The 16,457-nt window shown below is 38.5% G+C and overlaps 1 protein-coding gene across 3 annotated transcripts in view; it reads left to right on the top strand.

The window, feature by feature from the left end:
• Window positions 1-16,457, top strand: part of LOC120533719 (solute carrier family 45 member 3) — a 75,744-nt gene that overhangs the window by 42,581 nt on the left and 16,706 nt on the right. For all 3 annotated transcript variants that reach the window (XM_039760630.1, XM_039760633.1, XM_039760631.1), the window contains one exon: window positions 11,510-12,340. In XM_039760630.1, coding sequence (XP_039616564.1) covers window positions 11,510-12,340 — 831 coding nt within the window. The remainder of the gene's footprint in view (window positions 1-11,509; window positions 12,341-16,457) is intronic.

Here is a 16,457-nt window from a genome sequence, read left to right as displayed (position 1 = left end):
TGAAAATGGGTTTGGTGATCTTTAATTGTAATGCTTTGGATTTTAACTGTACTGTTTTTAATAAGTCTTCGGTTTTATATGGCTCATTCAATAGCATGTACCATTTTAAGGTGCTCTTTAGTGCAAACACTGTGTTTACAGTTCTACTTCACCATGTTAAGTAGTACAAAACAATCCTATCTATGTATTTTAATGCACCTTGGTCATTCCTGTAACCATTTCTAGGGAACACTACTTTTTTTTTTACTTTTTATATCTCCATGTGGAAAGATTAACTTGTGTTTTGGAATCTCTTGTGTTTTTATTTTCATTTACTTTTGCATTCATACCAGTTAACAATTTCTGAATTCTGTAGCGGTTTTACCCTGCTTTTCTACACAAAAAGCTCATGCACAGTATATGTGATATGTCGCACAGTCTATCCGTACAAAAATGTTTTCTTGATATCTCCTTGTTTTTGCATTTATCAGAAGGTAGTCTGTTTCCAACTTGCAAAATAACTGCATGTTTTAGATTTAAATTTTACTAAACATTAGGAAACTTTGGTTATTCTTTTGTCATGGACATTTTGATTAAGTTAAGTATTTTTCGGAAATTGTTAAAGGAAATTCCAGTGTGAATGCAGTTTAAGGGTTTCGGTAGAGCGGTGCTCTATGCTGTGAATGGAGAGTTTATGTATTTGTAAGCAACGCACAATCCACAAATTTACAGAAAAGGTAACCTGGTACAAGTATCTATCAACGCATACTTGCTTCATTTTGTGCTTGACATAGGCCATTTCTCTACAGAGGACAGATTTACCTTCCCCAAACAATGGTGCCGAAAAACAATCTCTATCTTAATGTCAGAAAAACCTAGGAGCTAGAGATGAATGTCGGGATGAACGAGTAAGGCCGGGTTTATGCTTCACGCGATGCATGCTCCCATGGATGCTACTGCTACGCAAACGTTTGCTGTTTATACTTGTGTGTGTGTGTGTGTGTGTGTGTGTGTGTGTGTAAATCTGGAAGATTCCACCAGGTGGTAGTGCAACATATCGTCACTGTGAGAACCGGTTCAGCTTCCTTGTGCTGTGAATTGCCTGAAACATCCATCAATCCAGGGGTGTGCCCATTCCAGTAAGCATTGGGCATGAGGCAGAAACAATCCCTGGATGGGGAATCATCTCATGGTAAGGAGATTACAAGCACACACATACATACACTAGCGTCATTTTAGCATCACCAAATCCCTAAACCTGCATGTTTTTGGAAGGAAACCAGAAAACACTGGAAACTCGCCAGGAAAACATGCAAACTCCAGGGAGGGAACACAAGAGATGTGACTCCTTACTGCGAGGCAGCAGTGTTACCACTCTGCCACTGTGTGTAGTAATTATTAATAGTATTCATTATTTAAATAAAGTTAACGATTTATCTATAAAATGTAACACATACTTTAATGCATTTCATAATGAAAGTGATATTAAGTATAAATGTAAGTATTCTACATGTGCAGAGAGCTAGAATATTGTAAATTTAATGTTCTGTGTGGTGATTGCTGCTCGCCGCTGCTGTCAGGTCAGGAGGAAGCCCCAGAAGCATGTAGAGATTAACAACTGGGTCGGGTTTAATATGACATTTACTACAGTCTACTTTAAATGTAAAATAAACTACGAGATTAAAGCAGATATTTCAAGATTTAAGCCGAAATTTCCACTTTAATCACAAAATGTGTCCCTAACTCCAGCCTGTCTCTCAAATACGCCGCCGTACATTCTGATGCTGTTATGAAGGCTCAAAAAAAAAAAAACTGCACAGAAGATGGTAGGTATGTGAGACATTTAAAATGTATCGGGTCACTATGTTGGAGAATATGCAGCGCTTGAATATAAAAGCACCACGAATGCATTTGTATGTCAGCATTTTGCTTCACCACAACAAACCATTCATCAAACATCGCAGCACGCACATTGATCCTGACGTCATGTTCCGACTTGATTGCACTGTGCTCCCTGACTTTTTGCTGGTACTGCAACTTGTGTATGTATGTGTCTCGTTAATTTCTGAGGGCATGCTCAGAGGATATGTCAAATGAATGCTGAGAACGTGTGACAGCCATGATGTGCGCGCATACGTGTTCTGAGCGTGAAGTATAAACTGGCCTTGATATGCAGATAGAGCATATCTCATACTTCTCTGGGGTGCTGTAAAAAAGATCAGCAACTTTTAAATTTCTTGGTGTCGAATGGGTCCAAAGCACTTTGACTAAAATGAAGAATCCAATTCGTTAACTTTGTAAGATATTTGAGGAAGCCCAGTATCCATACTCACCAGCTTCTGCACCTATCCCACTGAGGACTGCAAAGAGGGAGCTGATGTAGGGTCAGAATGTAAAGTAGCAGACAGCTGCCAGGACACATCTATTATACACACCGACATAGAAAAGGAAACAGTATTACTAAAGACCTCCACCATCCCTCCCAGAGATTTTTCTCCAGTTTGAAAAATGCTACTGGACCATCCCTCCATCTATTTTCTGTGACTTAATTGGGTCTAGGTTGTGTAAGTAAGGATGCTGATATGTTCCTTTTCCCTCTCATCTCCCCCAACTTCTCTGGATGGTTACTGAGGCTATTCCCAGGCATGCAGACAAATATCCTCTCTCTAGCATGTCCCGAGTCTGTCCAGTGGCCTCCTACCACTTGGACATACCTGGGCTACCTCAGCTGGCTCATTTTGATGCAGAAGATGAGAGGAGTGCAGACATTTGGGAGGAAATCAAATACCCTGCAAAGAAACCCTTTTCAGCCACTTGAATCCACAACCTAGTTCTTTCTGACACTACCCACAGCTTGTGACCGTAGATGAGGGTAGGAACATAGAATGATGGGTAAATCGAGAGCTTTATCTTTTGGCTTGGCTCTCTCATCAGCACAACTAACAGGTGCATGACTGTGGACACTGCACCAAATCTTCCTGTGTATTTCCCACTCCTTACCTCACTTGTGAACAAGATCCCAAGATAATTAAACTCCTCCGCTTGGGGCAGACCCTCATTCCCCCACCCGGAGAGAGTATTCCTCCTTTTTCTGGCTGAGAAACATGACTCTGACTTGAAGGTGCTGATCCTCATCCTATTCACTTCACACTTCGCTGCAGATCACCCCAGTGTACATCTAAGTTCACAGCCAACTGGACCAAATTCCCCACAAAAAAAAAGATCCTGAGGTCACCGAACTGAATACCCTCCACACCTTGACTGCACCAAGAAATTCTGTCCATAAATATTATAAACAGAATTATAAACAGAACTGGTGACAAAAAGCAGTCATGGCTGAGATTCACACCCACAGAGTCTGACATACTGCCTGCAATGAGAACCAAGATTTTGCTCTGGTTGTAGTGGGAACAAATATCCCACAACAGCAGGCCCCACAAAACACCCCAAATAACCCCACCCCCAAGGGATACCCTGAGGGATTTCATCATATACCTTTTCCAAGTTCACAAAACACATGTAGACTGGATGGGCATACTCCCATGAACCCTCCAGAATCCTTGTGAGGGTAAAATGCTGGTTCAGTGTTTTGCGACTTGGATGAAATCTGCATTGTTCTACATGAATTTGAGGCTTGACCAACAGCCAGATCCTCCCTTCCAGAGCCCTGACATGGGCCTTACCAGCAAGGCTGAGGAGTGCAGCACACCTTTTCATTCCCTTTTTTTTTTAAAGATGGGGACCACCATCCTGGTTTGACAATGTTGAAGATGCGTTTCAGCTAAGACAGCCGAACAACATCCAGAACCTTATTCAACCCAAATTTTTAATCATCCACCTCTGGAGCCTTGCCACCAAGGAAGTATGTGGTGGTGTGTTTTTTTTTTAATCCATTGATGGGTGATTCTTCTTCTGAATCCCCTCAATGAAAGGGGAATGAGGAGATCCATAAAGTGCCCCAGGTGTGGTCCACAGCATTCCATCCATGCTATAAACGGCATATTTCTCCCTCCGGAGTCACCTTGACAGTTTAGCAGAATTCCTTTGAGACCAACCAAAAGTTATTTTCCATGGCCTCACCAACCTCCTCTCACACCTGAGTTTTTGCTTCTCCAACTGCTATCGCCATGCTGCACTTGGCCTGTCTGATGGAGCCCTTTACCGTTTTGTGTCTACCACTAGGTTTGGGGATTACCGCCACAACAGGAACAAAAGACCTTTTCCACAGCAGTGGAGTCACGGAGCATGGCCCATTTTAGGTTCCTAGGCTCCTTTGCAATTGAAGAGAAATTTGTCTGGAGATAGGAGTTAAAAAATCTCTCTGATTGGGCATCGGCAATACATTCCCAGCACATCCTTCTGATAGGCTATATCTCAGGAAATTGGGAGTGAATGTAATAATTAACTATAGCAGTTTTACATTTGTACAGTTTAGGCACTTTTAGTAGATTTGTTTTCTTTTGAATATTTTCTTTGGTTCTGTGCATCAGTGTTACACTACCAATCTTTTAGTTTGTTACAGATGCCCAGAGTTTGAGCATGTGCAGAGGCGGCAGTGCACTGGGAGTCACAAACCTCATTATATTTTTGGGTCTGCCTGATCTGTCCGGCATCTTCTTCCACCATCCGAACCTCATAATCGTGTAGTGATCAGTTGACGGCTCAGCCCCTATTCACACGACTGTTCAAGACATATGGATGTGGATTTCATGACACGACTATGAACTCGGTCATTGACCTAAGGCCTAGGGTGATCTGGCGCCAAGTACAGTTATAATCACCCTTAAGCTTGAACATGGTGCTCATTGTGGACGAACTGTAACTAGCACAATAGTTCAGTAACAACTTCAATCAGCTTAAGATCAGGTAGATCGTTTCTCCAAATTACCAGCTCCCACGTTTCTTTGTCGTTTCCCATGTGAGTGACTATGCTACAGGACCGTTAATGCTTAAACACGGTCTCTCAGACTAGCAGTGTATACTCTGGTCGTAAGCCTACAGAAGAACTACAACTGCATAAGAGTACAGTACCTCCTCTCTATATTTCAAATATATGTATTCAGTATATTCTAGCTTTAGCGGGAACTGTACTTGTCAGAAGCAAATGTTCAAGTAAAACTTATATTGCATGCACTTGATATTAACCTTGTAATTCAGTAGTTTGAACCAACTGACACAATTTAAGGAATGAAACATTAACTTGTCTTCATTTTTAGACTGATTTGACATCAGCTTGCCAAGACTATGTCATTTCATTACTAACAACAAAGCATTATAGACAGGTAGATAGATACTTTATTAATCCCAAGGGAAAATTCACATAAAGTATCTATATCTCTTGATCTCTCTATCAATCAAACTTTGTTGTTAGTAATGAAATGACATAGTCTAGGCAAGCTGATAACTACTCCCCATAAACTTTGCAGATCAGTGCCATGAAGGTCGCTTCGCTCGCCAACCCCCATGGCCGGCACTACGTGCCAGCCATTTTGCAGTTCTGCAATTCACGTTATGAAGAGGGGGACTGAACGCACCCCAAGGAGACGCAGTCACTCCTCCAAAACCCCCTCTTAAACTGTGTTACAATGGGAAACAAATAGTGGGGTGTAAATATAACCTCCTCTTTGCAATCTTTGCAAGATTGCCGTGCCAGGTGATCTGCATAAATTTGTCTTTTATTTCCGGCCCCGGGCATGGTTAAATCTCTTGGCACAAAGTCTCGGGATGCGAGTTCTTGATATTTTTTAGTTTATAATTTAAAAATGGAATAAGAATCTGAAAATCTAACATCATCACATTAAAGTTATATATGTGTAGGTTTTAAAATAAGCATTATTTAAAGCGTGACAAAAAATGTGACATTAAAAATGTTACTGTTGCACTTTTAGGCTTAGGATTTTATATAAATAATATATGAGATACTCTTAGGTGGCTTGATATTCTAATATCCATGGCTAATGCAGTGCAGACAACAAAGAGAGCAGTTAGTAATGCAGCAGAAAGTTGGCACAATTCACTCTAGAAAAGTGCAATGGCAACTCACATCTGTTGTATACTTAAAATCTTGCCTTTTTTCATTACCTGTCAAGCAAAGGCTTGATAATCAAGCTACCCCTATATAGTTTATTGCATCTTTTTAAAAATTCATTATGACATGTTTAAACTATTCCCCAATTTTTTTAAGTTAACCATTAACTTAATTTTTTTAAACTGCACTTTGCAAACATGCTATATAAAGTGCTGTGTTAGGGCATTGTGATAAGTACTGTGTAGCGGTGCATTATAAAAGGCGTTAGAAAGAAGAAAAAAAAAAAAAGGTTTATTGTTGAGTTTTTCTAAAATGGTTTGAAGACAGTTTGAAGCTCATTAATACATATTTAAAACTAAACAATGCTCACTTGAAATGTGCAAGTTTGAAAGTTAAAGTTCATTTTTACAAAAAATCTGAAAGACTTAGACAGTCGAGTGGAAGGATTAAATACTGATGGATAGTTTGCACATGTGTAAACACTGGCAGTAGACATTTTCCTTAGAAGAATGTGCCCTCTGTTCTCATAGGTGACCTCACACCAACAGGTGTTCTGAAAATAACAAGGTACTAAGTTAAAAAACAAATCCTGTCTCAAACCTCTGTGCAGCCTACATGAAGTTTCAGATCTGGAATGTTCTTTGTCTTATTAATAATAAATAATAATAAAAAAAAACTCTTTGGAATAGACTAAACCAGAATGAAATTACTATAAAATCATCTTTTTCTTTTTTTTTTTTTCTACTGCATTTGTGCACTCTACTCTGACTGGGATGTGCATACTTTAAGCAGTTGGAGTCTTTCTATAAACTAATTTCCATAATGAGAAATGCATAAAAGTGATGACTTTTAGACAGATTTTTTTTTTTTTTTAACTTTACAAAGTGGTCATTAGACAAAGTATGGTTGTGTTTTTTTCTTTTTTTACTATTTTGAACTTTTAAGACTTGAACAATTTTAATATGCAAGAGGCATGGGAGATTTGGTCAGGGGGATGCATGCATTATATCTCACAAAACCCACAGATTACCGTCCAGCTTTGGATACCAGTATTCTAAAAAAGATTTAATAAAACTCTTCACTTAAAATAGATAGCACTGCAAAAACATTTTTTCTAGTAAACACGGTACACTTAAATCTTCCTTCCACCTTTCTTATAAGTGCACATTTTCGCTTCTAAATTAATTTAGCTTAGTGTTGATGTTGTAATTTGGGGAATTTCATTTGGACTGCACAAAACTGTATTCCAAGAATAATAACTATAGATTTGAATTCAACATTATAAATTGAGCTTGGTTTAGCAGTATAATGGACATTTTCAGTAGAGTTTTATGGCTTCATCGCACAGCTAATAAAGTTTTGAAATAGCTATAAGAACATGACCAAATTCAGACTAATATAGTAACTACTGTAAATTCAGTTATGTGTGTGTTCATCAGTAACTAAAGTATTACAGCAGTGAGGTGTGTTGAGATTAACATGGACTAGCATTGTTGTGTCACACTTTGTCATCATCTTACTGAGTCATTGCCCCACATAATTAGAGGATAGATGTTATTAGATAGACATAATTATGTGGCCACACAGTATTCAAGCTAATGTTTTGGTATTTCTTAATTTTCTCTACAAATATTGCCATATGTTAGAGGTATATTGGCATAAGACAGAAGAAAACTAAAAACACTACTGTATTTTTTCCTAGAAATTCCAAAACATTTTTATTGTCTATGGGGAAAAGATTCAAAATAAGATAACTCCTTTCTGTTTAGACTTTTTTGTACTTTTTTTGTAATTATTTTTTATATTTCAGCTCTTGTTTTTATCTGTGGCCGCTCCAGGACTTTTCATACCACTTACAGGGACCTTTCCTTGAACTCTGCAGTTTTCTTCACAACTCTTTCTTTTGTTGTAGCCCTCATTGCTCTTCTATATATGTCCTTCATATCTCTTTTTTTTTTTTTTCCCTTCAAAAATTTAAAAGAAAATATTTAGCTTGCAAAAAACACCAGTCAGCTTCTTCCCTCTTCAAGCAGGGCTGGTCCTAATCATTTTGGGGCCATAAATAAGGTTTTCCCCTGACTTGCACAATGCAAAATTGTATTGTGATATTTACATGTTTCATAAAGAGAGACCACCATTTGAGTTACAGCTGAAAAGTAGCTTTTGCTGATGTCCAAAGAAGGCAATGACATAATTTGAGCTGTATATATCACGAATTGTAGAGTGTTGGTGGCACATAACACGGAGAAAGCACAGGGATTTATTTATTTTTTTGCAGAAGCAGTCTGGCTTGCACACCTTTACTTCCCCTTCATGTTGGCACTACTGTCATACTGTATGATTGCCTTCTGCAGTCATCAAAAAGAGTATTTAGTTCTTTAAGTGTGTCCAGGGCAAGGGAATAAAAAAATGTATTCTGCTCTTTATGTTGCGGGAACTAATCCCATAAAGTGCTCTTTAATCCTGGGCACTTCCTCCACTGTGACATCTGATAAAATTTAGTATTGTTTGCTCTTCATGGGTAATATCAGGTGTGCAATCCAAAATAAGGGGGTACTGCTTGATGTCACTCACTATATGCATTTTGAACGGCTTTACCAAGGAAACGTGCGAGTGCTGGGGCCATTCTCAATGTGTTCGATATGCTCTTTCATATAGGTCTTCCTCTTGAAGCAAACCGTCATAATCCGGCTCAAACAGTGAATGTGAAAACCCTGCTACTAGTGAAAATGCAGTATACTTCACATGACATTATTTTTTTTCTCTATCTATATCGTTAGATATTATACATTTGTTTTGAGAAACCAATATTAGTAGCCCTACTCATGTGACAAACTGTCCCTATTGGAGATTTCAATCCGTTATTTAGTTACTGGTAAGTAATTTGTAGATCACTTCTAATTCTTACGAAGTGAGACACTACTTGTCTCATGAAGTATTCTGCGGTGTAGTCAAGTCTTTTATGTGGAATACCTAACAAAATAATTTAATTGCTAGCAAATGCAGATGGATATTATTAGTTCAGCCCGCTCTCCTAAGAGTGTTTGCTTTACATTTTATCATAGAATCTTCTCTTAGATAGGTAAGAATGTGCCACTAGCTGTCAATTAGGTATCAGAGTTGAATTTTTTCACCCACATGTTTACCCATAACAAACAGATAAGCTACCTATGAAATGTCACTCTATAAGAGGGAACCTATCAAACACATCCCTCCTAAATAGAACCACTTTTTATTGTTCTGCCCACATGTGGTATCTTATTGCCTAAAAGCAAGCAAGTTGCAGAGGAGGGGAAAACATTTTTGAATGCAGCCAGTGTGCCTTTCCCCCCTGCAGGTTGCCTGGGGTCCCAAGGCATTTGCTAGATTACCTAAGCCATGGGCTGGCTAGGACTATACAGGAGTCAGTTCTTCCAAGTGTACTCTGAATAGCCCTTCAACCATCCATTTCAGACAGCTTTCTCATTGTTCTCCTCCACTAAAGCCTGGCCACTGTTGCAGGGTATGATGATGTTGTGTGTGGGTTTTTTTTTTTTTTCCCCCACCCCATCCCAGCTCCACACTATACTCTTAACATAATCCTGCTGTCTAATGGGATATGCAATTGGGAGCATGCCTTGTGCAGTGCATGCTGAAGGAGGGTGAAAAATATGCCAAAACTGTCAGCTGAGGACAGGGTTAATTTTTTCCCATCCTTTCTCACACTCTTTACACTAGTTCCATTCTACTGTTTCTGTTTGAAGTGCTGAAAGAACTTGAATGTTCTACCACTTTTAACTTATATTGTATTTTTGCAAACTTTACATTTTACATTCATTTGTTTGACATCTGATCTTTCATATCCAAACCAATTTCAGACAACCAATTTTGGAACTATCTCGTTTATAAGAGAAGCGTCTCATCATATTCTTTGTATTAATGTTTCGACTGTCAAATACCAAATATACACATTTGACCAGCTGATCAAACTAAATTGTTTGCTCGACTTTTTTTTTTTTGTTTGTTTTTTTTTTTTTATATAAAGATAGTTTTATCTTCAGATATGTTTATTATTGCCATCAACTGATCCATCTTTTTTCTGAGTTCACTTATTCAAATGTGAGGGACTTGTACCTATTCTGGTGTATATTCCTGTCTCATTTGTCACTCTGCCAGAAAAAGTAAGTATATTAATGTATTGCAAATAAGTACTTAATGCAAACAACAAACACTACTTATTGAAAGAAGGCTTTTAAGAAATGTTCTAAATGCAATGTCTAGTGCACAGAAAATAAACTGTTACAATTTTTCCCCATTATACACTGCTAAACAATAACGTCGTCAAGTCTTTGTGAGTTGCTTAATTGCATGTAACACTAGTTTAATTTACTAGTTCTTAACAACTGAAACTGAAAAACACAAGATTCATTACCTAGGTAAGAGACAATGGGTTTTCAGTTAGCATGAGAGGAGGAGTTTTTTTCTTTTTAAGGTAAGTACAGCTAATTTGCAAAGAATTGCTACTTAAAGCATGGGCATAATGTTGTTAACTACCAAATAAGCTTGTAAACTGATGTGCTGTACACTGCATTAGCACTTTCAAGTCATTTATAAATTAAGCTTCATTAAGGTAACACTAGAAATAGTTCCATCCATCCATCCTCTTCCGCTTATCTGAGATCGAGTCTCGGGGGCAGCAGCTTGAGCAGAGATGCCCAGAATCATTCTTTCAAGAATAAACTCAAATATTGCTGTAGAGTACATCAATTATATGTATGGGATACACACTGTTGGATTCCATATGTGGCAATCTCTTTGGATTAAGCTCCTTGAGCATGGGAAAGGCCCTATATCAATAAATTCTTATTATTACTATAATTATGTGATTTTAACCATTTATCTGCTTGTTAAATAATCAGCCCCTTGGTGTTCTCATACTAACCTTAAATATTCCTCCCCAAAGTTTTCTTGCCAAATATGACTTGCTGCAGTACATACTTTATGTAAGTGAATTTGGCTACAAATCTGTGATACAGTATTAGAACTTTAAACTGTGTCTCATCATGAATGTTTACCAATTTGTCTCCCTCACAACTATGAATGTATAAATTGTCGTCCTCCTTGTTTCAGAAATGGAAATTGTGCTTTAGCAAACTGATCAAATATTTTCATTTTTAACAAGCTAATGCATTAACCTGTCTTTTAGCTTATCTACATTGTTTAACATGGAAATGTTAGTTCCATAACTGCAATATAAGACACCTATCAATAAGGACAGTAGGCACTAGTCAATAGCAAGTATCACCATTACGAGAAGCAAACATTTTTAAAATTTTGCCTAAAGATGTTTGACAATGGTTTACAATTCAGGAGGCAGTATGTCGGAAAACATGTCAGGACAACCAATAGTGCCATGTTAGTTATCAGAATTAGACCACAAGTGCTGTTTATAAAGCGTAATTGGACTGGTTTCTTGCCTTACTATTCACATTTTATTTTTGTCTTTAATCTTCTATTTTGTAGGGATTGGACCAGTCTTGGGACTCTTGCTTATTCCTCTGATTGGATCAGCAAGTGACCACTGCACAAGCAGTTATGGCCGAAGGCGTCCTTTCATCTGGCTGCTGTCTTTAGGGGTCTTACTAGCACTGTTTATCATTCCCCGTGCCGACACATTTGCCTCCTACTTCAGCTGGACTGGTCACACACTACATGTGGCCTTTCTCATACTTGGTGTAGGTCTTCTGGATTTCTGTGGGCAGGTCTGCTTCACTCCACTTGAAGCTCTGCTGTCAGATCTATACCGGGAGGAAGAAGACTGTGGCCAAGCATTTGCTATGTTCTCTTTTATGGTCAGTCTTGGAGGTTGCATTGGGTACCTGCTTCCAGCTGTCAATTGGAGTGAGAGCTACTTGGCCTTCTATTTTGGGAGTCAGGAAGAATGCCTCTTCTCTCTTCTTACTGTCATTTTTGTTGTAAGTGTCCTGGTTACCATGAAGGTCTCCGAGGAATGTGCTTACCCTTCAGGCCATCTTTTACTGGAACCAAAGCCTTCAGAGAATGTTCGGCCCAAGTCACACTATTGTTGCTACCCACTTGGATGTAAACTGCGGATCTTCACGTCCAGACCTTTGATTTGTCTACTGCATACTTGCTGGTCTATGACGCCTACCATATATCGCAGTTACCGTCACATTCCTCAGGTCATGAGACAGCTGTGTATGGCTCAGCTCTGCAGTTGGATGGCAGTCATGTCTTTCATGCTGTTCTACACAGACTTCATTGGGGAAGGCCTTTATGAAGGGGTTCCCAGTGCTGCACCTGGAACAGAGTTGAGGATTCGCTATGATGAAGGTTAGTAATATAGTTTTAGAACCCTGATTTGCATATACATAATATACTGCAACACTGAAGATTAAATAATAAGAATAAAAAATTAAATGATTCCACTGATTTATAAATCCATTAATTTTAAATTATTGTATGAATTCATCGAATATTGTGATATATACAGTAGTATTAATAGGTAATAGCTGCAATTTGCAAGTCATCCTGACTGGACATTGTCATCAATGAATGTGTTTTTATTTTTGTTCTCCTTTACACTGTCATTGCCTACAGTACACTGTAAACTGTGGACACTCATCAAGTACATAATCCAAAATAGGATATTTTTAGCACTGTAAACCAGATTTGATTTACTTTGTACACACCATAATCATCATAACAGGTTTTAGAACTCAGAGTATGCTTATGAATCTAGGAGGTAATGTAAATCTGGTAAAGCTATATATAGCATTTACATTTAAGGATTTTTTTGTTATTTGGTATCTTGTAAAATGCATGCACTGGTTTGCTTCTTATACTTTTTATTTAGTGCATTTTAAGTTTGGTAATCAGTAAGTTGGCTAAGTTAGTTAAGCCATTACAAGTCACCTTTTTTTTTTTTTTGGCAAATGTACATTTTGTGGCAAAACATCCATTTACTGACAGCAACAGTATTCTGCACTGATCAGCCACAATGTTAAAATCACTGACGAGTGAAGTGAATAACACCTCCCAAGGGGTGAGATATATTAGGAAGTATGTGAACAGTCATTTCTTGAAGATTGAGTTGCAAGCAGGAAAAATAGGCAAGTGTAAGAATCAGAGCGACTTTACCAAGTGCCAGTTAGTGATAATTAGAGAACTGGGTCAGAGTGTCTCCAACATAGCATATATTGTGTGGTGTTCAATATGCAGTGGTTAGTACCTACCAAAATTGGATCAAGGAAGGACCACCAATGAACTGTCAACAGAGTCATGAGTGCCCCATTGATATGCATGGGGAGTTAAGATTGGGTTTTCCAGTCCCATAGAAGAGCTACTGTAGTACAAATTTCTCAAAAAAACTTAATGCTGGCCATGAGAAAAACATGTCGGAACACACAGTGCACCTCAGCCTGTTGTGTACAGGGCTGGGTAGCTGCAGTCCAGTCAGAGAGCCTGTGCTGAGCCCTGTCCACTGCTGAAAGTATCTACAATGTGCATGTGAGCATCAGAATTGGGCCATGGAGCAATGGAAGAAAGTTTCCTGGTCTGGTGAATCACATTTTTCCTTTTAGGTGTGTGTGTGTGTGTGTGTGTGTGTGTGATTTACCTAGGGAAGTAATAGCAGCAGGATGCACTATGGAAAGAAGGCAGCATGATGTTCTGGTCAGTGTTCTGCTGGGAAGCCTTCGTTCTTGGAATTCATGTGGATGTTACTTTGGCATTTACCGCCTAACAATTGTTGCAGACCACATACACCCCTTCAAGGCAACAGTATGCACTGATGGCAGTGGCCTCTTTAATAAAGATAATGTGCCCTGCCACACTGCAAAAATTGTTCAGGAGTGCTTTGAGGAACATGACAAACTGTTCAAGATGTTGACTTTTACTTAAAACTCCCCAAATCCCAAGCATCTATGGGTGTTGCTGGAAAACAAGTCTGATCCATGGAGGCCCAACCTCAAGCCTCACAGGACTTGAAGGATCTGCTGCTAACTTGGTACCAGATGCCACAGGGAAACTTCAGAGGTCCAGTGGAGCCCATGCCTCAACAGTTCAGAGCTGTTTTGGTGGCACTACAGAGACCCAAACACTATTAGGCAGGTGGTTTTGATTTTGTGGCTGATCAGTGTAAGCAGGGCTGCTTTATGCCAGATTATTAATTATTATACTGCTGTTTCAGAAACAACACTGCTTCCAGAAGTAAATGTTAGATTTGGGTTGCCAAAATGCTCACTGTTACTGCCACGAGAGGGCATAGAAAATGTTTTCAAGGCCTTGGAGTTCAAATTTGTGTTTGAAGTAAACTGCAGCATTTATGAGCAAATTATCTTTTATTAAAGCCCCTTCAGAAGGCCAAGAACTGGCCTATAGAGTCATGCGTCGTACTTTTTCTAGGTAAAAGTGACTGTGAGCCATTTTATTCAGTTTTGTTTTCTAAGCCTGACAAGAAAATTTAAAAACAAATATACTTAAGTGTACATTTTAAACTTGCAGTCAGTTCTCGGGCTGTGATGATTATATAGAGGTCTGGATGACTGTGAATGTCAGAGGTATGGTAAAAGGAAACAGTAAGAAAAATAAAATTAACTACTCTGTAATAAAGTGATTGTGTTCAAAATATGCAGTGAATTAGTAGCAATGGAAACACTGGCAGCCTTCATCTGGCATCATCTGCTGAAACCTGGGCATAATGCCTGCAGACTCGCTAGGATAAGTATGACTTTTTTGTGGTCATATTATCATTGATTTGGTTTACTGTGCAGAGCAGGACACAGTACATACCATTTTGAAAATGTCCCAGACTCGTTTGTTGTTCATGCTTACCCTGAATTGTCAAAGAGCATTTATTTTATGGCTCAATAACAAAGCAAGCATTTGGATTTTACTGTGTACCTCTTGATTAGTGATGAGCAAACTTTGTGGAGTTTGTTTTGCTACGAGTTTGGCAAAGTAACGAAAAAGTTTGAGAACTTTGAGTTCTGCAAAATGCATTTAAATCAATTGGAGGAACTGAATTAGTTTTGAGTGGATTATAATGGTGCAATGGTCTTTTAATTGTCCCGGATGGCTAGTAAAGCATCTGCCAACTAAAAATGTGATCTGAGCTGGGAGGCTGCAATAAGTTTTATATAAAAACAAAAAAGTTGGGCTCACAGAGTTCAAATCTAAGGGCACACTTTAGCTCTGCCACAAAACAATGGCATGGGACTGGCTTGTTCTGTTTAAAGCCATGGCTCTGGGGTATCTGGAAAGGTTGTTTTTTTTGTTTCCTATCTCTGTACAAGTGTTTTGCAGTTCCATGAAGAAGACAATAATGAAAGATTTAGTACTGTTTACAGGACATTTTTCTATTATTATTTCACAGGGCCTGTAAGGGAGGGATCCAGGCTAGCCATGTAGCACTGCCAGTGAACAGGGATCAGGAATATATGTTTAGTATCTGGTGGCAGTACTTATAATCTCATTGCTGTCAGCTAATTTACCCCTCAAATGAAAATTTTATTTTTTTAAATGCATACAGGGTGGGATTTGGGTTTTACTGCTTGGTGATCTCACACATGGCCAAAGTAGTTTGGCGTAGAATTTTGAAGTATGAATGTGTAAACGTTCCGCACATGGCTGCCACACAGCTCTGTGGTTTCATGCTAGCCTTGCATAGCGTCAAAGGCAGGGGGGGGAAAAATGTTTGTACAAGGCAAATCTCGAGAAACATATATTTGGTGAACAAGGACACCGGTGAATATAGCCTATTCACTGTCGAAATTTGCCAAAGTATTTTTCACAATCAACACTGCTTATGACATATTTTAAAATTTGAAACCAGTTGCATTTCTGTTACAACACTGGAAACGTTTTCTTTTTTTAGAATGGTATAAGCAGAGCAATTGTATAAACATTTATTTCTAAAAAATGGCACAGTTGGGCAGTATGTTTCATGTCCGTATAACTGGTTTTGCTTGACATTTTGTGGAAAGTGGTTTAAATATCCATAAAGTAATTCACATTCATAATGCACCATCATTCTGTCAAAATTCAAATATACTGATAAGCAAGCCTTTACCTGCTTTTGCACTCCCCTTTAAATAGAAGTGTATTTTACCCATCATTAAAGCTGCCTGCATTGGCTCTTGCCTCAAAATGTTCAACAGTATATCACACACTCAAGAAATAATCCAGCCACTAAGGTGTGTGTGTGTGGTGCTTTATTTATTTTTTTGGCTTCTTGTGCACTGTCAATAAGCCCTACAAAAATCTTGAGAACAAATTTAAAAGATATACTGTACACTAGCGTAAACACATGTTTTTGTCATATTTATAAGTTAATATTTTAAGTGCTTTACAAAAGATGCAGATGGCTGTCCAACATCCATCTCTGAAATAAAGTTAGATTTTTGCAGAAGACTTGATTACAAGAAGACAATACAAAAACTCTTTCAGT

This window comes from Polypterus senegalus, chromosome 8 (genome assembly GCF_016835505.1).
Source record: "Polypterus senegalus isolate Bchr_013 chromosome 8, ASM1683550v1, whole genome shotgun sequence".
Classification (NCBI taxonomy): domain Eukaryota; kingdom Metazoa; phylum Chordata; class Cladistia; order Polypteriformes; family Polypteridae; genus Polypterus; species Polypterus senegalus.
Note: the sequence above shows the minus strand (reverse complement) of the source record. Positions and strands in the feature narration are given on the sequence as shown.